At 44.2% G+C, this 26,364-nt stretch overlaps 1 protein-coding gene and 1 non-coding gene across 2 annotated transcripts; one reads left to right on the forward strand and one right to left on the reverse strand.

Annotated features, from left to right (window-relative positions):
- Positions 1-1,136: 1,136 nt before the first annotated feature.
- LOC120694003 lies at positions 1,137-1,242 on the reverse strand. Its single transcript, XR_005683288.1, has one exon. It is a non-coding gene; the product is annotated as a small nucleolar RNA R71 (small nucleolar RNA).
- Positions 1,243-8,948: 7,706 nt separating this feature from the next.
- On the forward strand, positions 8,949-9,383 carry LOC120693998. Its single transcript, XM_039977190.1, has one exon. It carries the CDS (start codon positions 8,949-8,951, stop codon positions 9,381-9,383), a length of 435 nt encoding a protein of 144 aa, XP_039833124.1.
- Positions 9,384-26,364: the final 16,981 nt, after the last annotated feature.

Raw genomic sequence — 26,364 nt, forward strand, 5'->3', positions numbered from 1 at the left:
ATCTCGTCGTTCGGTAAGCCCGTAGGCATTAGCCAGTTGCCGTTCGGTTGGCCTCCTATCTACCCCTTGGCCTCCTCGGTGTAGTCTGGAATTTCGCTCGACGTAAGACCCTAGTTTGTATCCAGTTAACTTAGTTCAACCGTGAATATTCCTTTGCAGTTGTTAAGAGGTAGAGTTTGGATATCTTAATCTCACTCGTTGTCCTCCCAGATAGCTATACCTAATTGCTAACTTCTTTGGTCCCTGTTTACTCTTCCCACCATACACTATCTTGTTATCATTTACCCCCGGTGTAAGAATAGCTGGTATATTATCTAAGTTATAGTACTGCTTGAAGTTCAACATTTCATTTCACCTATTCGCCCTTGCTTCCCTGAGGATTTTTACGATACTCGGAATACTCTGAGTGAAAAAGCTACATCGAATCTCCGTGCGCTTGCGGAGTAAAATCTGTTACGGTAAGAGACGTCAACAAGCTTTTTCTAGCGCCGTTGTCAGGGAAGCAATTGGCAATAGAAGTTTGATTTGTTTGAACCTAGGTACTCATAACTTGATAACATACTGCTATCACTTAGTGGGATCATTTGCCTCTGTCTCCTTTATTGTTGGGTGACAGATAGGTGTATGACCGGTTTTGACCTACCGGCAAACTTTCACAACAATCCGGAGTCACTGCTCAGAAGGAGAGTCCGTCAAAAGACAATCCATGGACAGAGGCATGTGCCATCTACATTGGAACTTGGATCCACAAGCACATCGCAACCGACACCACCAATGGCTAAGAAAACCATCCATGACTTCTCTGTTCCCTCCAGCAACAACATCCCTGTTGGGCCTGACGTGAACGTTGGGGAGGGGTTCGAGCTTAGACAAGGTGTCATCCACATGGTCCAAGCTAGTCCAATCTACAGATTGGAGTCGGAGGATGCAAACAGTCATCTCCAGCAGTTCTTGAGATATGCAGCACATTTACCATCAAGAATGCAACCGCCCATGCAGTTCGACTTCGCCTTTTCCTGTTCTCACTGATCGGGAAGTCAAAACAGTGGTTCTATCTGAACCGCCAAAGCTAGACGACATGGGAGGCATGCTCAAATGCCTTCCTTGCAAAGTACTTCCCGCTGGGGAAGACAAGCTCACTGAGAAACCGCATCTCAAGCTTTCAGCAGCTCGCTGATGAGACGGTGGCGGAGGCTTGGGAAAGACTTCAAGAATACATCGCCGCCTGCCCCCACCATGCTATGAAAGAGTGGCTCATCATCTAGAACTTCTTCCACGGTCTACACCGGACCTCGCAAAAACACTTCGATGCAGCCGCTGGAGGATCTTTTCTGTCCTTTGGCATTGCCGCTGCCCGCACTCTCATCGAGAAGATGGCAAGCAACCAAGGATGGAGACAGGAGAGGGCGAACAATAAGCCCCGTGGAGTCCATCATATTGACGGCTCTGACATGCTCACCGCCAAGATGGACCTCCTGCTAAAGAAGCTGGAGGATGCTTCTGAAGCTGTGCCAATCTAGGCACTGGATTCTCGCATGACTTGCGAGCATTGCGGGAATACCAGCCATACAAGGAACAGCTGCCCCGAAAATGGATCGGAGGATGTGAATTTCATCAACAACAATAACTTCAACAACAGGCCTCGTCCTCAACCAGGTTGGAACTCACGACCACACTTACCATTCTCTGGCCAAGGTACGTCTTATGGCAGTTTTCAGCAGTTTAATAAAAAATATTTCGATCAAAAAGTTGTGAACGCTAGTATTAGTAAGAAATTCCTTACAAATGATAGAATTCTAGAAACCCTGTCGCTGCAAATGGAAACTCTAAACAGTGCCATGAAGAACCAACTGAGCTTTAATAAAATGTTAGAAACTCAAATAGCTCAGCTTGCTGCCGCTTTACCTACTCAACTTCGGTCAAGCTTCCGAGACAACCCGAGCCACCCCCCGAAGGAACATATCAATATTGTAACCACTAGGGGTGGAAGGTTGTTGACGCTCCTTAGCACCCCCGATTTATATACCGCAAGCGCATGGTTTCGTGTAGCTTTTCCCTCAGAGTATTCCCCCAAGGTTTATCAATCCACGGAACCAAAGAGACAAGAAAGAATCTACTAACATAGAGATTTCTTTGTGTTGATGTGGTGTAAAACGAATCTAATCTACTAAAAATGACAAACACCGAAGGTAGCGAGAGAAAGTTAGAGATAACCAATCTAGATCACCTAGATCATGCATATGTCATAGTTCCAGCTAGATGTAGTGAAGTAAGATAGATGTGAATCTCAATGAAAAGCCTCTTTAAACCCAAAATCTTCAATCCGATCCCTCGATACTCCACCTACTCTGTGGAGACGGCCTGTCACGACGCCCCCCTTTTGAACGAAATACCCTAAAGCAAGTCGAACCCCCTTTGGTAGTTCCGCCATGAACCTCTAGCCACCATGACTACAAGATCATGCTAAGCGATCTATCTCGATAATAGATCTAGGATGAAGCAAACCCAAAGAAAAGAACGAAATTGAAAGAGAGAACATGGTCGCTAAACATTCGGAATCACAAATAACTTCACCATGAATGATTGTACATCACAAGATCACAACCGGGGCCCTACCTTGATCTTGATGATCCTAGGTCCAGAACTCCGACGTGGTCTTCCTTGCAAGGTTCCCACATTGGCTAGGGAAACCCCTAGACAACTAGCACGACCCTCGGCTCTCCGAGAGGTGTCCCTCTATCTTCTCTGCTCCTTGGCGTCGTCTCCCGAATTGATCTCCGCATGAACCTTGGGGAGGGGTCTTTAAATAGCCTCAGGAAACCCTAGGAAAAAGGGGAGGTCGAACCAACCTAAAAAAGGGCTGGGCCGGCCGGCCTGGCTCATTCCTTCGCCGTCTCGTGTTCTTCTTTCTCCCTAAGTCTCCTGGAATCTTCTAGAGTTTATGCCTTTCACGATTGCACCCCATTAGACGTCGTTATCTTCGAGATTTCTTCGAGGAAAAGGATAGGATGGATAATCCTTCCTTAAATATCTCTTTGCTTTGCTTAGCCCCGAAGTATCTTGATCTTATCTTGTGGGCTTTGTCCTTTGGGCATCATTGGAGGGTGGATGTGCATGAATGGGCCTCTAATCATCATGGCCTTCGATCCTTTGTTTGGGCTTTGTCCTTCGTCTTTTTTCGTGTCATCGCGTGACCGTGGGCCTCATCATTTCATGCTCCAAAATTGGTCAAAAACCTGCAAAAACGAAGTACCTCCAAAATATATGTGCAAACACAAAAACGACCAATAATTGGGCCGAGGTTAGGATGGTTAGTGATTCTGATATTAAATTCATGCCATTATCAAAGTTAAACAGGGGATAAAATGGATCCTTCACTTCAATTTTCTCTAGTGGCTTCCTGGTGCAATTATTAGCTTCTGTCCGATACATCTTTGGTGCTTTGCACCGTCCAAATCCCGTGAACCACTCCTTTGCCTTTGATGTCCACTTGCAACATTATTTCTTCACTTTGTGTCATTCACCTTGTCCCATGCTTCATCATTCATCACATGGTGCCATCTTTGTTGAAAATCACATGTCCTTCCCATGCATGGCTGCTTCCTCCTTTGAATTATTTGCATGTGGTGGTAGGTAGAGAGCACAACTCTTTCCCGTGAACTCACTTTGATCAATAGGTGTCAATCAAGCACATAAACCCTCTCCAAATCATGCTTAGATATTTAGTCCTCCTCTAACTTTGAAATTTCAGAATTGACTCAAAGCATGAAATGAGTTTAAATGAATAATCAGAGGGGAATTGAAACATCTTTACATATGTAAGTCGAAAAATATTTCCCGACTTCATTAATTTTGGTTGCACCAGAACCGTTCACTTTCATGAATTGATAGCGAACAATTTCGAATTCAACCGTGGATCTTGGGTTTAGGTTCTAATTTTTGCCAAAATGAGAGAGAGATTTTTGAAAAAAGGAATAAATAAAGTTAGGAAAATTCTAATCCTATGGTGATGAAACTGAAAATTCTCTCTATATTTGCGCGAACCTACGCATCAAGAATTCAAATGATATAAACATAGCGCGGCTCTATTCGTGTGTTTTATCTCAACTTGGTCCGGCCGTCATGGAGAGGATGGTCGCCAAAAATAGGTATGGAATTTTGGATGTGGCTATCTCAAAAAGAGGCAAATAAATCATATGATGGCTCATGTCATTGGTTTAAAATAAGAAATAACATCGGAATGACCGAGCGAATAAAATCCAAATCGAATTATTTGACCGAACGACCAATTGTTCAAAAGTATATCATGTTCTTGTGTAGCAAAATTCTCGACTTACTTACCTAAACCTTTCTCGGGTTGTCCTCCCGGCAGCTTATTCTTGACTCGACGAACGGGTTGAACTCCCGGCAGCTTTATTCTTGACTCGACGAACGGATTGCCTCCCGCAAAGCGCTTCGTTTATAGTCTATAGCTAGACTTTCTTCTTCTTCACTTCGGACCAACGCTCGGTGATGGCGCTGCAGTCTTGGGTACCCACTTCCGCGCAATCCTTGGTCCGGGTTTGTCTTCTAGGTTAGTCGTCTTTTTAGTCTTCACAGGCGGGCTTTTAGCTTTCTTCTTGACGGGTGCAGTGATCTTCTTTGTCGCGATGGACGCGACGACTTCTATCTCCTTCTTCGCTTCCTTCTTGTTCGGCTCCTCCTCTTTCTTTGGCTTCTCCTCTATGATACGGTAGTGAGGCGGAACATATTTGACATTGATCATGTTGCATACCTCGAGGCGTGGATGAAACTTAAATTCGCTTGTGGTGCCATTGATGTCGAACTTTATCTCCCCCTTGCCAACGTCAATGTTCGCCCTTGCGGTCTTGAGGAAAGGCCTCCCAAGGATGAGAGGCGCCTTGCTTCCTTCTCCCATATCAAGAATCACAAAGTCAACAAGGACTGAGTGTTCTCCAATCTTCACGAGTACGTCTTCGGCGATTCCCAAAGGATAGCGAATGGAGTTGTCCGCTAACTCTAGGCACATGGCGGTGGGTTCCGGCTCCGGTAAGCGTAGCTTCTCGAACACGTCCTTTGGCATGATGCTCACACTTGCGCTGAGATCACAAAGTGTTCTTTCGAACATAAGAGATCCAATGGAACACGGGATGGTAGGACATCCGGGGTCCCTCTTCTTTTCAGGAGCTTCATTAGCGATTGCCGCGCTACACTCCTCGGTTAGCTTGACGGTGCTTGGCGGTATCTCGCGCTTGTTTCCCATGATGTCTTTGAAGTAGCGAGAATACGTCGGAACTTGTAGAGCATCCAAGAGTGGCATATTGATGCTCAACCTGCGTACTATGTCAACAAATTTGTTGAATTGCTCATCTTCATGTTTACCTTTGCGGTATCGTGGCTTTGGCGGTAGAATCTTTGTGTCTATGTCATCTAGATCAAACTCCGGCTCTTCGGTGACTATCTCTAGCATAGGAGTAGGTGCCTTCTCCTTGATGATGGTCTCCACTTCAACTCTTGGCTTAGGCTTCCTTGCTCCCGCTGCATGTTCGGGTTCTTCGGTCTCCTTTCCCGAGCGAGTTTGAATTGCCTTAGCTGTCTCCGGACTTTGAGGTTGCCCGGGCAATTTTCCTTCGTTGCTAGATAGGAGTCCGGCGAGCTGGGCTACTTGTGTCTCTAGCATCTTCATCATGTTGAGTACTTGAAGGTTAGAGCTCCCGACCTCTGTTACCTTGCCATCAATGTTCTCCAAGATCTTGTCCATAGCCTTGAACTTGGTGATGGTGTCCTTGTTGATCTTGCCTTGCTCCTCCATGAACTCCTTCAATTGTATACGAAGAGGCACCGAGTTTTGAATGGAAGAGCTTGCATTAAATTGGGGTCTACCTTGCTCGTAGCGGAAGTTGGATTGCGGAATCCATTCTATCTTCTTCATGTAGTCGAGCATCTTGGCTTCCTCCAGGCAATCCTTTTGGACATGGCCGTACTCTCCACATTCTTCACATGTAGACCTTGCTTCGGCCGCCTTTAAATCAATAGCTTGGGCTTCTTTCTTTTCCACTTCCATCTTCTCCAACCTTCTCATGAGCGAGTCGATCTTCCCTTCTAGCACTTCTTCATGTTCCACTTGTAATACACTCTTCGCGGCACCCACGGCTTGGAGTGGTTGTAGGCGCCCCGATGATGCCCATGCGTCATTGTCTACCACCTTCTTGAATAGCTTGAAAACTTGAGTAGGCGTGAGCTCAATGATAGAACCTCCGACCGATGCGTCAATGATCCCCCTTGATGCAGTAGTGAGGCCTTGATAGAACTTCAGGATCACATCCTCCCTTGAAAACTTGTGTTGAGGTACGGCACGGATGTAGTCGTTGAAGCGCTCATAGGCTTCCGCAATAGCCTCCATCGGGGCTTGCGCGAATGTTGAAATCTTGTTGCGCAGAATTTGGGTCTTGCCCGGCGAGTAGAACTCCTTCATGAATTCCTTCATCAAGGTCTCCCAATTTTGCACCATGTTTGCCGGTAGAGAATGAAACCATTGCAGCGCTCTCCCAAGTAGAGAGAACAGAAAGAGCCTTGCTCTCATTTGATCTTGAGTCATCCCTTGCATGTCGAAGGTGCAGCATAGTTGGAGGAACGCTTGAAGATGTAGATTAGCGTCTTCTTTTCCAGTGAAGGGCGAGCTTTGCACCATCCTTATGATTGAAATCTTGATCTCGAACGGAACTCTGATGTTGTCGAGATTTTGGATCGGCAAGTCCCGAACATCCGGAGTGCATAGCTCTCCGATTGTACGCTCCTGCTCCGGTAGCGCCATCCCTTGGTGAAGTGGTGCCTCCTTTGGACTTGTTGGTGGAGTTGCTTGAGGTGAAGATGATGAACCGTCGGCTTCGACTTTTGGATCTACTAGTTCCGGCTTCCTTGATCATGCTTCTCGTCTCCTTTGCCTGTAAATTTTTTCTAGATCATCCACAAAATTTTCGGGTTTGTTGGAGAGGCTCCCGTCCATCTCCTGTTAGGGGTTAGTGAAAAAGAAAAATATATACGAGATCTAAAAGATGAATATACAAGATCTAAAACATAAAAGAAAATAAAGCAAAATAAAGCAAACTCCAGATTAGATTGATTTTCGTGGAATAGATCCATTTTTTTATTTTTTTTAGTTAGCACAAAAAGTAAGAGATCTAAAAAAAAGTCAAAAAGAAAAATCAAGAAATATTTACGAATGCAAGTAAGATTGGATCTTAAATCGATGGTTCCACGGCAACGGCACCAGAAAAGCTTGTTGACGCTCCTTAGCGCCCCCGATTTATATACCGCAAGCGCACGGTTTCGTGTAGCTTTTCCCTCAGAGTATTCCCCCAAGGTTTATTAATCCACAAAACCAAAGAGATAAGAAACAATCTACTAACATAGAGATTTCTTTGTGTTGATGCGGTGTAAAACGAATCAAATCTACTAAAAACGACAAACACCGAAGGTAGCGAGAGAAAGTTAGAGATAACCAATCTAGATCACCTAGATCATGCATATGTTGTAGTTCCAGCTAGATGTAGTGAAGTAAGATAGATGTGAATCTCAATGAAAATCCTCTTTAAACCCAAAATCTCCAATCCGATCCCTCGATACTCCGCCTACTCTATGGAGACGGCCTGTCACGACGCCCCCCTTTTGAACGAAATACCCTGAAGCAAGTCGAACCCCCTTTGGTAGTTCTGCCATGAACCTCTTGCCACCATGACTACAAGATCATGCTAAGCGATCTATCTTGATAATAGATCTAGGATGAAGCAAACCCAAAGAAAATAACGAAATCGAAAGAGAGAACATGGTCGCTAAACATTCAGAATCACAAATAACTTCACCATGAATGATTGTACATCACAAGATCACAACCGGGGCCCTACCTTGATCTTGATGATCCTAGCTCCAGAACTCCGATGTGGTCTTCCTTGCAAGGTTCCCACGTCGGCTAGGGAAACCCCTAGACAACTAGCACGACCATCGGCTCTCCGAGAGGTGTCCCTCTATCTTCTCTGCTCCTTGGCGTCGTCTCCCGAATTGATCTCCGCGTGAACCTTGGGGAGGGGTCTTTAAATAGCCTCAGGAAACCCTAGGAAAAAGGGGAGGCCGAACCGACCTAAAAAAGGGCTGGGCCGGCCGGCCCAATGGGCCTAGGCCGGCTGGCCTGGCTCATTCCTTCGCCGTCTCGTGTTCTTCTTTCTCCCTAAGTCTCCTGGAATCTTCTAGAGTTTATGCCTTTCACGATTGCACCCCATTAGACGTCATTATCTTCGAGATTTATTCGAGGAAAAGGATAGGATGGAAAATCCTTCCTTAAATATCTGTTTGCTTTGCTTAGCCCCGAAGTATCTTGATCTTATCTTGTGGGCTTTGTCCTTTGGGCTTCATTGGAGGGTGGATGTGCATGAACGGGCCTCTAATCATCATGGCCTTCGATCCTTTGTTCGGGTTTTGGCCTTCATCTTTCTTCGTGTCATCGCGTGATCATGGGCCTCTTTATTTCATGCTTCAAAATTGGTCAAAAACCTGCAAAAATGAAGTACCTCCAAAATATATGTGCAAACGCGAATAATTGGGCCAAGGTTAGGATGGTTAGTGATTCTAATATTAAATTCATGCCATTATCAAAGTTAAATAGGGGATAAAATGGATACTTAAGGAGCGCCAACAAAGGTCTACACAAGACCCCCCCCCCACATCCTAGAAATGCAGGGAAGAAACAGAAGAAGCCAGCCGAACTAGAGGAGGAAGAGGTGGTGAGTGAACCTCAGGTTAAAGAAGCACCAAAGCCGGCTCCACATGAGTTCTACGACACCACTGTGCTCCCTTTTCCTCAAATGCAGAAAAAGGCCTATGTCGATGACTAGTTTGGCAAGTTTGTGGAGGTAATTAAGAAATTATATGTCAATATCCCATTGCTAGACGCGATGCAGGTGCCTACGTATGCTAAGTACCTAAAGGACATCCTCAACAACAAAAAGCCTCTACCGTCCACAAAAGTCGTGCACCTCATGGAAGAGTGTAGCGCTGCTATACTCAATCAGCCGTCCCAAAAGAATAAAGATCCTGAGAATCCTACCATCTCATGCTCGAATGGGACCCAGCACTTTGGCCAAGCTCTCTGCGATCTGGGAGCAAGTGTGAGTGTCATGCCCAAGGTAGTGTTTGATAAAATCATGCATGCTACACTTGCCCCTACTGCTATGTGCCTGCAGTTAGCGGATCAGTCAATTCGCTACCCCGTCAGGATCGCCGAGGATATTCCTATCAAAATCAGGAACTTCCTCATCCCGGTGGATTTTGTGGTGCTGGATATGGAGATTGACAGCAAAACGCCGCTCGTCCTTGGGCGACCATTCTGATAAACCTTAAAATCCTCTTAACCGCAGTAAGAGAGAGCCTAAGAGACATGATAGAAATCATGCACTCTAGCACACACTATCCAAAACTAGGGCCTAGATCCGGAAAGGTAAGTCAATGAATCAATCAAGGATCGATACATTGTGATAGAACGGTATACCTCCCATCTCATTTTGAGATGCTTCCCAGATGGCATGGGGATACAATAAATATCGTATTTCCTCATCCCCTTGAGCTACTTATATAGAAAACCAAATACTAGCTCACACATCATAGGCATCTCAAGCTCCCTGTTCATGGCTCTCAAAACTCATGGCTCATATTAGTGTTAGTGCAACCAAAGACAACTAAGCCAATCATCAAAAGGATAAATGAGTGAATATCATGATTATGTCTTTGGTGAATCATGTCATGACAACACGCCAATTTCCTAACCCTGCATCACAAAGTGTTATGATGACGCTCTTGCCAAATATGCAAGCTTGCTTGGCCATAGAGTGTCATCTCCATCCTGTAAGCATAAACACGGTTCCTTGGATTTTTCGAACCCGGGCAGTTGATACATGAAAGTGAGTTCATTAGTTAGCTAATGAGTTGAATGGAGGTGAATGATATCAAACCATGCTACTGGGGCAATGATCTTTCCAACACTCAAGCCTTACTCTTGAGCAATCCTCTCGGCAATGAGCATCTCATTGTTGTAGCCAATCTCATTACCATTCTTTTGCTACTTAGTGAACGCTTCACTAGGTGTTGATGATGTTCTCTTCATCTTGGTCCTTCATCCAACTCCAATGAGAATGGTGGTTCTTCGTTGCCTTGCACCAAATTCTTGCTTATCTCCCAAATGAAGTCATAGGAGAAAGCATGATGTGACTTCAATGAATAACCCTTGAACGTATGTTAGTCACATAAGCACAAGCTATAGAATTAGCTCCCCCTAAATGTGTGCATTAGTGTTTGAATCACTTAAACAAATGTATGCATTTGTATTTCACATATTTTGGGGATTTAATTCTATAACTTGGTAAACATGGCACCATATGATAGAGAAGATATCACATGAAATATTTTAGAACAAAATAAAGCATGTGCCATGGATGATAACAAGATAAGCTTATGTAGGTTGCATGTAGGATATGACATAAGCATATAACAACCTACCATAAGAAGTTCTAGGAAAGCATGCTAGACATGATATTAAGTATGGATTAGAATAAACATGCTCATGCAATCCTAGAGAGGCATATGAGACATAATGACGCATGAAGGATATCAAAATACACAAGTGCTAATAAAACATGTTTTTACCTTCCTCATTACCTCATATGTAGGGGAGGGGAATTTAGGTCAATGATCTTGAATCCCAAACATGGCTTTAATCCAAACTTTGCATGATGCATCCCTACTTATGCATCCAAGGTTAGCCATGCCTCCAAATTCCCCGAAGCCCTTGCTTAGAGCCAATTTCTTGGGAATCCAAATCCTTTTGGGGGCCATCCATGGATTGGATTATTTCCTTTGGCACCCAAATAGGTCGGGTCAAACCTTGGCGTCTCCACCCAATGGTATGAGCCACTACTTTGCCACTTTCCTTCTTCTCAAGAATGTAGTGGTAGCTCTTTCTCTTCATCTTGTGGGTGGGCTTGGTGTACATCAAAGAAGACTTCAAGTATGGTGAATTCTTTGTCTTCTCATCTTTAGCCCACTTGGAGCCATTCTTGATCTCATCATTGGCTCTTTTGTTGCTTGGGGCCTTCTTTTCTTTGGCCTTCTTGTTCTTGTTCACATTTTTGCTTGAGGCCTTTTCTTCCATGCCTTCTTTGCATTGGTAGTACTTGTGGCCTTCTTTGTGGCACTTGAAACAAGTCACGGTTTGTCCCTCCTCAAGCTTCTTCACTCCCTTGACGGTGTTATCTTGAAAAGGTTGGGCTTGTTCTTGAGTGACTCTTCATTTGAGCCGCCTCAAGTCCCCCATGAGACTTTCTACCTCTTGTTTGAGTTCTTCATTTTCCTTGGCAATGAGATCATCACACGTCTCTACAATCACATCCTCATTGCAAGGGGTTAGATCATAAGAGGTAGACGCAAGGGATATCACTAGGCAAGCAAGTATCCGATGAACTTTGGAGAGTCTCAAATTTTAATTTGAGATCCTCATAGCATTTCTTAATCTCACCATGCTCCTTGTTTAACAATTTGAATTTGTCAAGCAACTTCTCAAACTTGGAGACAATAGAAGCATGGTGCTCTTCGTTAGCCTTGAGGAGCTTGATTTTCTTATCTTGCTTAACAAGATGTTCTTGTTGTTGTTTGATTAAGTTCATCATCTCACAAATTTCATCGGATTCATCACAAGAGGAGTTATCACTATCATATCCTTCATGAGAACCCTTCTCATCGAAAAACGAAGCCCTAGTGGAGCTCATCTCCCCCCGGACAATACTCACTTGGCGGTGAAGCCAACGGTTCTCCTACGTGCTTTTCTCACAATGTGTCAATGGAATTGACTAATCTCGCAAGAGATGTGTGAGAACCAAGCTCTAATACCAATTGAAAGGATCACCGGGGTGTCCGACCCTAGAGGGGGAGGGGTGAATAGGGTCGATAAATGTTTTTTCTAAACCTAGGGCTCAACTAATTGAAAGATATAAAATCTATCACGTCCTAAACATGCTAGTTTAGGCTAAGGTTCATCTAGTGTTCCTCTACTTACCCAAAGACTTGCAATCTAGAGCCAAACCTAGAGAGCTAACCTAACAACTACTCTAGGAAGGTAAGGCATACAAGAGTGGATACGTAAATATGGTAAGTAAGGATGTGCAAACTTCCATGAAGACACGAAGACACACGATTTAACGTGGTTCGGTTAGGACACCAAGTCCATCCCTACGTCCACGATCACTTGTCCACAAAGAACAAGCGTAGCACCGAGTCTCTAGCTTGGTCACTGTCTTGCGCTCGCCACCAAGGCTCTCGGCAAGTAAAGGCTAAGTGACTCCTAGCCACCAAGGCTAAGTCACTGCCACCGTCTCTCCCAAAACTTCACCTCGGCACCGTCTTCACTATGGAGCTTCTCACCAAGAGGAGTCTTCTTCCCCGCATAAAGTGTCGTTGCCTCTCCACACCAAGTCAGAGGGTCTAACGATGGTTACAAGGGATTGCTTGCCGCAGCAAGACTTCACTCAAGCTTGCTCTCTCAAGAACTAAGCCTAATCAAGCACTAAGCACTCTCACAAATGTGCTTAAGCTCTATGGATGTACAATGTAGCACTATGTGGCATGGAGGTGTTCTTCTAATGTTCTTCAAGTGTTGAATGCTTCTATGCGTGGGTGGAGTATATATAGCCCACATGCCTCAACTAGCTGTTGGAAAAGGCTGGCAGAAAACCTTAGCATCGGATGATCCGGTGGTTAGGATTTTGCCATCACTGGATCATCCGATGAGTGCTTTTCCCAAATGTAGCCGTTGAGCCCTCAAGGGCTGATCCAATGGCCCGATGCTTGCCTGATGCACTAGTGTACATCATCGGTTCATCCGGTGAGTACAACTCCTGGAGTGCCCCTTAAAAACTAAGGTTCTGATGCCATGTTCCGGTGATTACTCAATGCACCGGTGATGACAACACTGGTTCATTCGGTGAGTTCTGTCCTTGACCTCCAGAGTGCCTTCCCAAGCCAATGCACCGGTGAGTACAATTATGTGGGCACCGGTTCATCTGGTGTTTTTAATTCCTAAACTCCTCAGCTGAACTTAATGCACCGGTCAGGTATTTCTATAGGTCACCGGTTCATCCGGTGATAACATTTTTCCTGTTTTTCATCTTTTGACTTGGAATTTCATCGAGTCTTCGTCCAATCTTCTTCCACACTTCTACATGTCATATTTAGGACCTAAAAAGCCTGTGAATGTGTATCTAGACAATCCCATTAGTCCAAGTATTGTGTGTTCATCTCTCAACAAATTCAAGACGCGAAATGTGGCATTATATGCCATCTCCGCTACTCCTTTCTTTGAAGATTAATGTTCACACAACTATAGCAAGCAAGTATAAGGTAGTATGAAATATATAGGTATGAGTTACATGATAGAACTAACTTAGCTTGCTAGGATGACACCTCGATGCTCAACATATGGCAAATGCATAGAATACCAATTGAACCAATTGTTTGAGCTTAATGAGCATCGAGCACTTCCTTTAGAGAGAGCCAATCCATCTATCTTGAGTGGGATCTTAAATGCACAACATGTGTCGCCGGCATAATATACAAATTGACCATATTTGTGAAATCTTCCGGCATAACCAAGAACATTAGTTTAAGCTTCATGAGCATCAAGAACTTTCTTGTTAGTGAGAGAGCAATTTCATCTTCCTCGAGTGCAACCTCAATGCTCAAAATGTGATACCGGCATAATATGCAAATATGACTAATTTGATGAGATTGTCCGGCATGGCCAAGAATCACTTGGTCGAACTTTAATGAGCATTGAGAGCTCCCTCAACTTGAGCTTCTGAGTGACAAGGCTTGAATATCTTGAGTCATGATAGGCGTGTGTGAACCTTTTCTCTAATGAATAGCCTCATGCTCAAGTGCTTCCATATCATGACACTTAACCTCGCAAGATCATATCCTTGTGTCATGATTGACCGAGTGAATCACTACTTGTCACTTTCTCATCTCTATGTGCTTAAATCCTCCTTGAATATGCAAAACCCAGCTAGCAAACTCTAGCAACCAATTTTCCCTTTACAACTCATGACACTCCGTCTCGTAAGATCATCGGCCTTGAGTCATAGAAAGCCTTTTGGTGCTTGAGATATACTAGAGGCACATTGTGAACTTGAACCGCTTGAGGACCACCCAAACAACATCAATGAGAGTCCCTAGAATAGAGTGTGTGGAGCTCATCTCATCAACATCATAAGGGTCTAAGTCACTAATCAATCTCCCAAGTCAATCTAATGAGAGTACCTAATGAATCACCTGTAAATCTCACAAATCTCATTAGTGACACATGATGTTTATGTTGACAAAGCAATCTCCAAAACTTACCATGGGGCCTAGATCCTTACAGTGGTGAAATAGGGTTTGATAAGAGAAACCCTAACACAACAGCGACAGTGAAGAACCCTAACTCAACTAGGACTCACAAGGTGATCTGGATTGGTGTATGGGATGAGATGCAGCGGAGATGGAACACAACTAATAACAAAAACACAATCTAAACTAGCAATACGACTCGACCTTGGACACAAATTCAGGACTACGGACTCTGAAACCGAAATTGTGCAAAGGCTATGACGTGGTTGTAGGTATGGAATTTTTTTTGGCTTTTTTCGTGGACTGTAGGACAAACACAAACCTAATCTAAGGGTAAAGGCAGGTAAACCAACAGTAAACCTTGCTCTGAGTGCCACTTGATGGGGACCATAGGGTTCCCGATCTTTTTTCAGGTGGAGGATAAGTCGATTTAGCGGCACGAGACACTCACGATCCATCTCCTGATCAGCACGATCAAGCCCCTGCAATTGCAGCACCACGCATCCTCTGGTTATCAACCGTGCGCTGCCTGGTTGACCTCACCACGAAGGCTGATCCCTGCAAGTAAATTGAGAACACGAGCAAAAACAAGAAAGATTGCAACTAAACTTGCAGATGAATGATTAATCCCACAAAGTTGGGGACTCACAAACCGGAGTGTTCTCCACGGCGAAACTGTTCTAAGACAGAATAATTCTAAGCAAATCCTGAAACCCTAACTTGGGCAGCGGCTAAGGTTTTATAGACCTTAAGGTTGACCAAGGACTCCTGGACGCAGACTCAATAGACTCTCACACGATACATGGCCCAATGGCCAAAAGTGGGGGCGCAGCACCCTGGACAGATTCTGTCCGTCAACTTCCAATGTGATTTTCCATCGATTCCGAATACCAATAGGCCTAAAACTGGTGGCATTGGAAAGCTTATGTTTTTATATTTCCAGGCATATGTGGATCTCCGAAAATGGAGCCCGTTTGTGGCTTGGGCGACGATTTTGGTGCAGACTGTTCCTCGAGGCTGAGGAGGCCGACTCCGAGATGAATTGGGCCTCAAACTTGACTTGGACGCCCCCCTTGCTTTCCTCCTCGCCCTTTCTGGTTCCCAAGGCTTTTATGATCTTCCCCAAAGTTTCTAAGTACAATATAATCAATAAAAACATTAGGTAGCATACTATCCTCACAAGTATATATACTAGAACTTAGGAATGAGCTCACATGTTGATTTATTTGCCATGCTCGCGCCCTTGTGAGAGGACCTTGCATCACAACTGAAGGAGCGATGTCCTCATCAATCATGGCCCAAACTGAGTTGTGAATTAATTGGATAGTCTACGAGTAAACATGTTTATGGATTTTATTTTTTAGAAATAAGTACAAAAATATGAAAAGGTCCGTTTGGCTTGAGAGCGGGTAGAATGGACGGCTCCGTTCTTGATTTTCAGAATAGGATGGTTCCATCCTTGTGTTTGGTTTGAAGGACGCAATGACTCTGTTTTCGTGTTTGGCTTCATCCCTTGCTCCTTCAACCAAACACCCTTAAATTTGTGATGAGATGGCTCCATCCCACATCATCCCTCCATCATGCTAAACTTCTCACTGAAACAACTCTATCTCGACGGAAGTAAATAATTGAGCATTTCATCACAGAGAATGTGATCCTTGACAATATAAACTGCAAATAATGGAAGTCAACGAACAGAGCTCCATATTTTAGGTGCATAAGGCTATTGTGTATGAAAAAGGCCTACAAAATATAAACTACATATATAAGTTGATGAAAAGGCCTTGAAAAATATAGACTACATATATAGGTCAACGGATTATGGAACTCGAATAATGTTGCTGCAGTGATAGTGAGCTGCTTTTTAAAAAGGAAACTAGTCCTGTGTTGTGGAATATCAAGCTATTCATTCCCGGTGCTTACCATAAAAGGAAAAAGCCAGGATATCCCTTACCCATTTCGTTGAGCAGCAATTGTTGCAGGACCAGCCAAAGAAGGTATAAAAAAAGCCTTCAGTCAGAAGTCCCGTTTCTAATGAAGACATGAACACATCAAGTAATGTAAAAGTTTAGTGTTCAAACATAATGAACATTGACAAAGATAGAATAGACATCTCAGCATTTCTACTACATGCTAACTGTTATGTCAAATACCACACATGAATCACATGATATTCCACAACTCGCGGACGGGGAGCCGCATCATCCCGGACGAGACCACGCAGGCCGGAGCGTCCTCGCCACCATGGGCTCCGGCCGCTGCTCCTGCCTCCATACCCCGTCGCAGCCTCGGCCACCCACCGGTGCACGTACGTCGCCCGCCACGTCGGTGAGCGAGAGAGCGCCATGCCGCGCGCATGGACTCCGATTGTCCGTGCCGATGGCACCGTGCCACCGTCTCTGGTACTGCCGGCGCGCGGCTCACGGGGTCGGGGACGAAGAGGCGGCCCGTGAGGGTGCCGGCTAGAGCTAGTGGGGCATGGCGGTGCGGGTGGAAGGACAGGCCAGGCTCTGTGCCGCTGGGATGCATTCCCCTGGCGGCGGCTGCGGCTGCGGCCCACGCCACGAGGAACATATTGGGTCACCTGCGTGCATGTGCTTGCACGTACGACAGTGATGAATGATGATGTCATGATATATTATATAGCTAGCTAGTTCATCATCATGTAGTGCATGCACATCTTTCTACTCTCTTCAGATCGTCGGAAGTCGTCAAATTATTGCACCGTTACTGCACAAATCTCTCAGTTAAGAGCAAGTATTATAAATCTACATCAGCAGGGCTGCAAGAGTTGCCATGTCATACTTTTGCTGAGTTGGAAGAAAAAGAAGAAGAGAGAGAGGAGTGGGCTGTTAGCTTACAGCCATCTGAAGCACAAGCTCTAAGACACCTTGTGAGAGGGAGTTGTGGGGCAAGAATTAATTGTAGAGACTACACCAACACTAAGTTATTATATGATTGGGCTTTTAGTTGACTATATGTGATATGGCACACACACATATAGCCTGTTGTTGGTAACTCAGAGATGACACACACATATAGCCTTGGAGTAGTGGAGCTGAGCTGGTGGATATGCATGTACGTGTATGATTTTTTTTTTGATAATGCATGTACGTGTATGATTAAAGTACTAGTTGACTGCCACATGGAATCTCTCCAAAAGCGCAGCAGTGAAAGATCGCATTTTCTTTTTTTTTAGGTGAACTTGGATCGAAAAAAATCTAAGTGCGTGCGTAGCATGAACTTCATCCTCGCGGGTCACCAGTCAACAACGTAACCGGCCACGACGAGCAATGCTTGCAGTGACCGTGCAAATCTTAGTGTATACACGTTAATATATCGATCGACGATTGATTCCTGTACCAGCCCTTCCATTTCTTGCTTTTATTCTCTAGCGAAGAGATAATATTATTGCAGAGAGAGCATGAGCCGATCGATCGAACCTGCACCGACATGCATGACGCCGGCCTTCTTCTTGGGCACCAACTGCTCGACATATGCATCTCTACTGCACTTAACCGTTGAACATGTCGTCTTTTAATTAGTAGGCCAACACTTTTGACCCATATAGAGAAACTATAATGCACAAACAAAAGGTTCAGACACGCTTTTATCAAAAAGTAGGCAATTAATTTCCATATAAACAAACGGAAATAACCAAGGAAGGGAAGTATATGACTACAAAATTTTACCTCACTATCAACTTTATTTAGGAAGAAACTGGAGCCACTTTTCTTCAAATTTCTCAAGCAATGATTTAGACACATCAAGTGGATAACGTTTTGATCATCATTGCACGCCATTGCACACTACAACACAAGCGGCTAGTAGAGACACTATTTTGATCGTTTAGAGACATTATATGCTGACTCTATGTAATTATAGAGTCATTTTCTAAAGTGTCACAGTGATGCCACTACAGCCAGTGTCTCTTGAATGAAGAGACATCTCAATAAATATCTTTAAGTCTCATGAGACAAATATTAAAGACATAAATAGTGTCTCTATCTAGATGAAAATATATAATGAAAGTTTGACATAAATAGTGTCTCTATCTAGATGAAAAATATATAATAAAAGTTTGATATATTTGTTGGCATGGCCACTCAAACTCAAGACCTCATGCAAGTGGGTAATTGTGCACCCTCTACATGCTAGCCAACTCAACCTTACACAACTTGTTGATTATATATTTGGTATAACTCTTATACATAGTCCATTATATACCTCAAAGATCAAAATATTGTCTCTACAACATTAAAAGAAATGTCTCTACAGTTCATAATGTCTCAAGAAGTGTCTCAATACTTGAGACATTTTCTAAAGTGCCACAAGAAGTGTCTCAATACAGGAGACATTTACTAAAGTGCCACAAGAAGTGTCTCAATACTTGAGACATTTCCTTAGGTTGCCACAAGAAGTGTCTCAATAGTTGAGACATTTCCTAAAGTGCCACATGAAGTGTCTCAATAGTTGAGACATTTCCTAAAGTACCACAAAAAGTGTCTCAATACTTGAGACATTTCCTAAAGTGCCACAAGAAGTGTGTTGGGTACCTGTTACTACATGCGAATAATAACAGGACAACATGATTAAATGAACCCCCTCTCTTTTGGGGAGTTTAGTCTTGGACTGAAGCAACCATCGGAAACTCTTTGTCCGAGCTCTGCCGAAGCCTAGCATCTCTCGGCCACTTCGGTTGGGCCAATTGATTGTGAGGATGAAAGTGTCAACGCAATCGAGGCATCCACAAGGTAAAGGGAACAAATTGAAAAAGAAAGGAAACAAATACATGACAACGACTATTACCTTCGGAATTCTCAGGTGTCTTACTCGCAATGCCCACAGCTTTAGCACCGTACAAATGTGAGAGTGCCAACCAGGGTGCCGGTTGGGCTCCCTTCCCTTTTATAGGGGTCACTTTATCCTTCTAGAAGGAGTCTACATTTACAAATGTGCCCTCATACACTTTGTATACAATAGCTGCGGGGATTACAGGAGTAAATGGTGATTTTACTTCGGTTGGAAGCTTAGACACGCAACCTTTCGACCTTCGGCTACGTTTCTGTGGCGGAACCACCCAAAACTACTGGGCCCGGGTGCACTGATCTTCGTTGCGAAGCAACTCTGACCCAATCTGGCACTCACCGGTAGTTCTTCGAGTGAAGCCTCGATAAAAGCCACGCTATTCCAGGATCAGCAGACAACACTCACACGAAGGTGAGCCCAGAGATTACAACACAAACCATTTCATACATCTCAGAGTGATTGCAGCGGAAAAAAATTTATTACAAACCATGTTCAGACTAGTGAAATACTACGGAGTTCCAGCTCCTCAAATTATTCAAGTCTCAAAGTTCAGCGGAAGCATTAAAAGATAACTAACGAAATAACGTGACGCATCGGTAAAGCCCGTACGAATGCGTCACTCAGCGGAAGGGTGATTAGCACCAGCTGAAGGGCCATCCCATTCAACAGACCAACCCGGAGGCAGAGTGCAAGGCCAAGTAAGACTCGCAAACAGATCTTCAAAGTTAGTACCTGAAAAACGGTGCCACAAGCAAGGCTGAGTATACTAATACTCAGCAAGACTGACCCGTCTCCGGATATAACATAGTCCGATAACTAGACATGCAAGCTTTTTGGTTGGTAGGGTTTGTTTGCCAAAAATGCCACTAAGTGTTGATCCTTACTGTCAGGTTTTACTTAGCAAGATTCTAGTGGAATTAACCATTCTACATTTGCAACTAACTCTACTCAAACATGGTAGAGCAACCATTTAATCAACCAGCAGTATTTTCATCATCGTATTCCACTTGTTACTCTATGTGACCGAAATCATTAAGCAATCTCATGCCGTGAGAGGCGGACGATTCCGAATCGAATTTCAACCTGGCCAGGGGAACCTAGACCACACGCATGGGGATCGACTTCGCTCCCGCCCACACTACTTTTCCCCTTTCTTTCCAGTCCGTGGATCCGGAACACCCTCCCCGACTACAGAGTCCGACCACTCTGCACCCGTACGTCGCGACATAAAATGAACCCTACTTCTACCAGGAGGGTGCGAGATCGTTCCACTCGCCGGTCCAATCAGGTACTTAAGCTTACCGATTACCATATTTCTCGGTATGTGGCTAGTACTTTCAAACGCTTAGCGAAATGAGCCACACACCGCGACCTTAGCCATTTTTGACTACACCAGCGGGGTATCACAACTACACAACCCCGCCCGTTGTCCTTACATTTCAACAGGAATTAAAGTCGGTACAATTCCTATTTGCTCGCGAGAGGCAGGAAACCACTCGACTTCTACCGTGCCTATTTAGCATGGCAACTAGTCTATAAAAAGATCCGGTATCAAACATAGGTTCCTATGGATCATGCATCTAGGGTTTTCGATCAACGCCTAGAGAAACTTAAATGCAGAAAACCAACTATTACCATACATTAATAAATAGATGGCAGAATGATAATTCGGAAAAATAGTGGGATTATGCTCCGGGGCTTGCCTTCTTGGGCACTGTCAGGCAGAAAAGCTTCTGGGGCTTGGCCCAGGTCTTGGGACAAGTTAGTACAGTTCAGATTAACCTCCTGCTCCGCACGAGAGTCCGCGGGCACCAGTTCGTAGTCTCCGTCCGCGAGGTTAACCGTTTCTATATGCAATGCAAGATTTTGAGTTATTCAGGGATATAATTTCTTTCCTTCACGATAAAGTTGTATTCCACGAAAGTTAATTTAGTGATGATTTCACATTTCATTTCATGGGCAATCGTTTATAGAGTAGCAAGCATAACTACGGTTATTCATGAATGAGTGGGGTTTTGGGTTTTCATTTTCAATTTCAACACATAGCATGCTTTCATTATTCCTTAACAACACAACTACTAAAGAGCTAGAGATGAAATACTAAAGTAACTCAGATTCAAACTTGAACATTCAGGGTATAAATTTCAGCATCTATCATAGAGCAAAAACTATAACTATTCATGCAAATGGATTACTCTAGTTGCTTCATCTTTTCGTACAGAATGTTCAACATGGCTTCTGGTGCTACAAATTTTATGCAAGCAACTTCAAAGCATAAACTCAGTACTGAAATTTTTCTAGATTTTATACACTTATATAGCAGAGGTGATAAAAAGATTAAAAACAGCAAGCCATTAACAAAGATTAATTCTACAGAAAGTTTTACCAAGGATTTGGTTCTCAAATTTTTACCAGAGACTAGTCCTGAGTTAAACATACTCCAGAAAATTTTTCAAGATTTAACTCACTATAATAAATTAGTTATTCAGTTAACTTAACATGAGTTTGCATGAATTTCTCAAGATGCATTTGACCAGTATCGCATCTGAACTTTTTATCACAGGTAGAACATACTCTAAACAAGATCATGCCCAAAAAAAAGATCATAAACATTGTAGATTACTCAGAACAAAAATAGTAAATCTAGCCCTAAGATGCTAAGCATGATTATTCGACAAAGCCAAACTCAGTAACTGCAGCTCAAATTTTTTTGACAGGAACACAGAGCTAAAAAGATACTCCAGAAATAAATATGGATTTTTCTGAGCATAAGAACTATATATGAGGAATTAAGTTGATTAAACAAGCATAAATCATGGTATATAGAAAATTAACTCTAATAAATTTTAAATTTAGAGATTTGCAGGAATTCAGTGGCACAAGGCTGTAGTAAAATTTTCAGAGCAAGTTCATGTACATATTTTCTAGAATTAAATCGAGAATGCTAACAACAGATTAGAGAATCTTGATTGTTCTAACCTGATAACTGTTTTGGTTTGGTGTCATATTTTTACTGTGATCTTAGCATCCCATTAGTTATAACATATCCAAAAATCAAGGTCATTTGATGAGCAGAACTTCATGAATATGCCTAAGGTGATTTTCTTAATCTTTTCCCTAGATTAAATTCGGTTGAGTTTCTGCAAATGTGAATGTTACAAAATTTGTAGATTTTGTTACAAGGATTCCAGATCAGTTGAGTTTGCATTTTTCTGATTTTTCTGTGATTTGTTTCGCATTTTAGAAGTTCACTGGTATACACTGTAAAACTTGCAGAGACACCCTTGAACGAAAAAAAGAAATTACAACCGGGTCCTTCGCCGGCCTTCTCCGCCGTGGCATCTTGCCGGTGGTGTTCTGCGGTGCAGGGCTTACCGGGGCTGCCACGGGGAGGCGCGTGGGGGAGAAAGGATCGAGGAACACCTACCCTGGTCGACGTTCGAGCGTTTGGAGCACAGGTTCAAGCTCGTCGGCGTTGATGGCGGGTCGGTTGTTCGGTTCGCCGGCGCTGGAGGCGAAGGAGGGCTCGGGGTAGGGGAACAAGGCGCGCACGAGCACCGCGTGAGCTCGTGGATGCTTCTGGGGTAGCTGTCGGGCTCGGTCTTCCCCGGAGCTGGCCGGTCCGCGGTGAGCCTGAGCTCGCCGGCCGCGGCGCAAAAGGGGAACGGCTTCGGGAGGGGGTTTGGATTCGATTCCGCGCGCGTGGAGCTTAACTGGGAGGTAGCGAAGCTGCTGCGGTGGTCGGAGGGGGCAATGTGGGGCTGGGCTAGCCGGTCCGCGCGAGCTGGATCTCGGCGGCCATGGCGGAGCGGCGGGAGGAGGAAGAAGGGGAAGAAGGGGCGCGACTGTGGGGTGCTGGGGGTCTTTATAGGCCAAGGAGCTCCTGGGGGAGGAATGCAGTGACTGGGGGCGGTTGATTTGGTCCTGGGTGGCTCGACGGCGAGCGGGCGGAGGAGGCAGCGGCGCTGCGCCGGCCGGGGTGTCGTGGCGGCTCGGGAGCGGCCTGGGACGCGTGTGGGCGTGGGAGGGCGCCAAGGGGCAGGCCAGGTGGCGTGGAGAGGTTTCCCCGGGTCCATTTGGCCGCGGGCGTGCGGTGGACGAAGTCCACCGGCGGCGTACGGCAGGCGGCGGCTAAAACAGAGCAAGCCGGGAGAGAGAGATGGAGGTAGGGGCTCTTTTGCGATTTCTGAAAATTTCAGGGACCTCTCGGTAAACAAAAATTATCTCCTATTTGGAGATCTCAAATGGGAAAGTGTTGAATACCATTTTTGCATAGCTTTTCAAGATCTACAACTTTTGTGTTATGCAAATTTTCGTTTGAAACTCACATTTTGAACTATTGGTACATTTACATATTTGCACAAAAGGACTTTAGTTTTAATCAGTTTTTGACTTGATTTTGGCTGAAGTTCAATTGAGCACATGTCAATTGAAATACCTCTCATGAGCCAACAAAAATTTTTGTGCACATTTTTGAATTAAAATTTGAGTAGTTTTTCACTCCTTTCTCTTTTTCCTTTAATTTCTTTTGTATGATTTGTGTCTTAGTTGGTCCTTTCTCTTTGAATTAGTTTCCCAAATTTTTCTTTTAACTTTAACTAAGGTGTATTGATTGGATTTAAAAGTATTGACACCTGAGGTGTCACAACCTACCCCCCTTAAAAGAATCTCGTCCCGAGATTGGATGATTAAATTGAGGCGGGGAAAATGATATACCTGAGGTGGAGCTAATGAAACCCGGATAATGTCGATTAAGATAATCCTCCGTCTCCCAGGTGGCTTCTTCTTCAGTGTGATGAGACCACTGAATTTTATACATTTTTACCACCTTTTGACGAGTACCTCTCTCTTTTTGATCCAGAATTCTGAGTGGATATTCGGTATATGAGAGATCGGGCTCCACTAAAATTTCCTGTTGATCAATGATTTCCGTAGGAACTCGAACACATTTCTTAAGTTGGGATATGTGGAAAACATTATGGATGGCGGCAAGTCGTGAAGGAAGTCGCAAACGATAAGCCACGGGTCCACATTCTTCAATGATTTCATATGGCCCGACATAGCGAGGTGCGAGCTTACCCCTAACTCCGAAACGTTCAACGCCTCGAGTTGGGGACACTCGTAAATAGACGTGATTACCAACCATGAACTTCAAAGGATCCCTTCTTTTATCGAAATAACTCTTTTGCCGAGACTGGGCTGCTCGGAGGTTTGCTTGTACTATTTTTACTTTCTCTTCAGCCTCGACCACTAATTCAGGTCCAAAGATTTGACGTTCTCCAGTCTGGGACCAACTCAAAGGAGTTCGACACCGTCGACCATACAAGGCCTCGAAGGGTGCCATCTTCAGACTGGCCTGATAGCTGTTGTTATAAGAAAACTCAGCCAAGGATAAACATTTGTCCCAGTTTTTGTCATAATGGATGACACATGCTCGAAGCATATCCTCAAGAATTTGATTCACCCTTTTGGTCTGTCCGTCAGTCTGTGGATGGTAAGCTGAGCTTCGAATTAATTTAGTTCCGAGAGCCTCTTGGAGTTGCTCCCAAAACCTTGCCACAAACTGAGGACCCCGATCCGATATAATTGTTTTGGGTGTACCGTGTAGGCAGACAATCCGATCAATATAGATCTCCGCATATTTCTTGGCTCGATATTCAGTATGCACTGGAATAAAATGAGCAGTCTTTGTGAGCCTATCAACAATGACCCAGATGGAATCATGGTGCTGAGAAGTATTTGGTAAGCCCACGATGAAATCCATGCTGATATCTTCCCATTTCCAAGATGGAATTGGTAGAGGTTGGAGAGTTCCAGCAACTTTCAAGTGACTAGCTTTCACTCTCTGGCAGGTGTCACATTCTGCGACATATTTGGCAATCTCTCTCTCTTCATGCGAGTCCACCAAAAATTTTGCCTGAGATCTTGGTACATCTTGGTGCTGCCCGGATGAATAGAGAATTTAGAGAGATGTGCTTCGTCCAGGATTTGTTTCCGCAGGTCAGGATTCTTGGGAACGACTAGGCGATCCTCGAACCACAAAATTCCTTTATGGTCCACTCGGAAACACTTATATTTATTTTCACCTTCTACTACTTGCTGCTTGATGATACCAACACTTTTGTCGTGTAATTGTGCCATGATGACCTGGTCATAGAGTGTCGGTTCCACCGAAATATGATTCAAAGAGCCCTGAGGAATAATTTCTAATTTCAGCCTTTGCATTTCAGCACACAATGTGTCATTATATGACTCCATTGATAGGCACTTGCAGTGAACCTTGCGACTGAGCACATCGGCTACAACATTCGCCTTGCCCGGATGATAATGAACCTCCAGATCATAATCTTTGATTAATTCCAGCCATCTTCGTTGCCTCATATTCAGCTCACTTTGAGTGAAAATGTATTTGAGACTCTTATGGTCGGTATAGATATTGCAATGAGTGCCCATAAGATAATGTCTCCAAAGCTTGAGAGCATGAATAATGGCGGCTAGTTCCAGATCATGAGTGGGATAATTTAGCTCATGTGGCCGAAGAGCTCGGGAAGCATAAGCTATCACCCGATTGTCTTGCATTAGAACACAACCAAGACCAGTGCCTGAAGCATCACAATAAACGTCGTATGGTTTATTGTTGTCAGGTTGAGCCAAGACTGGCGCAGTGGTTAGATGTGCTCTCAATGTATGGAATGCTTCATCACACTTCGTGTTCCATTTAAACTTGACATCTTTCCTTAGTAGTTCTGTCATGGGCTTAGCAATTCTGGAGAAGTCCGGAATAAATCTGCGGTAATACCCCGCCAAGCCGAGAAAACTGCGGATCTGATGAACTGAAGTAGGAGGTTTCCAGTCCATCACTTCTTGTACTTTGCTGGGATCAACTGAAATGCCTTCACTAGATATAGTGTGACCCAGAAATTTGACTGTGTCCAGCCAGAATTCACACTTGGAGAATTTTGCGTACAGCTTATGATCTCTGAGACGTTGAAGAACAATGCGCAGATGTTGCTCATGTTCTGCCTCATCTTTGGAATAGATCAGAATGTCGTCAATAAAGACCACGACAAACTTGTCAAGTTCCGGCATAAATACCGAGTTCATGAGATACATAAAATAAGCCGGAGCATT

The sequence above is a fragment of the Panicum virgatum genome, unplaced genomic scaffold, assembly GCF_016808335.1.
Source record: "Panicum virgatum strain AP13 unplaced genomic scaffold, P.virgatum_v5 scaffold_1680, whole genome shotgun sequence".
Classification (NCBI taxonomy): domain Eukaryota; kingdom Viridiplantae; phylum Streptophyta; class Magnoliopsida; order Poales; family Poaceae; genus Panicum; species Panicum virgatum.

Excerpts from the sequence above, each read along its gene's own strand:
- LOC120693998 (XM_039977190.1), top strand. The coding sequence starts at position 8,949 with ATGCAGGTGCCTACGTATGCTAAGTACCTAAAGGACATCCTCAACAAC.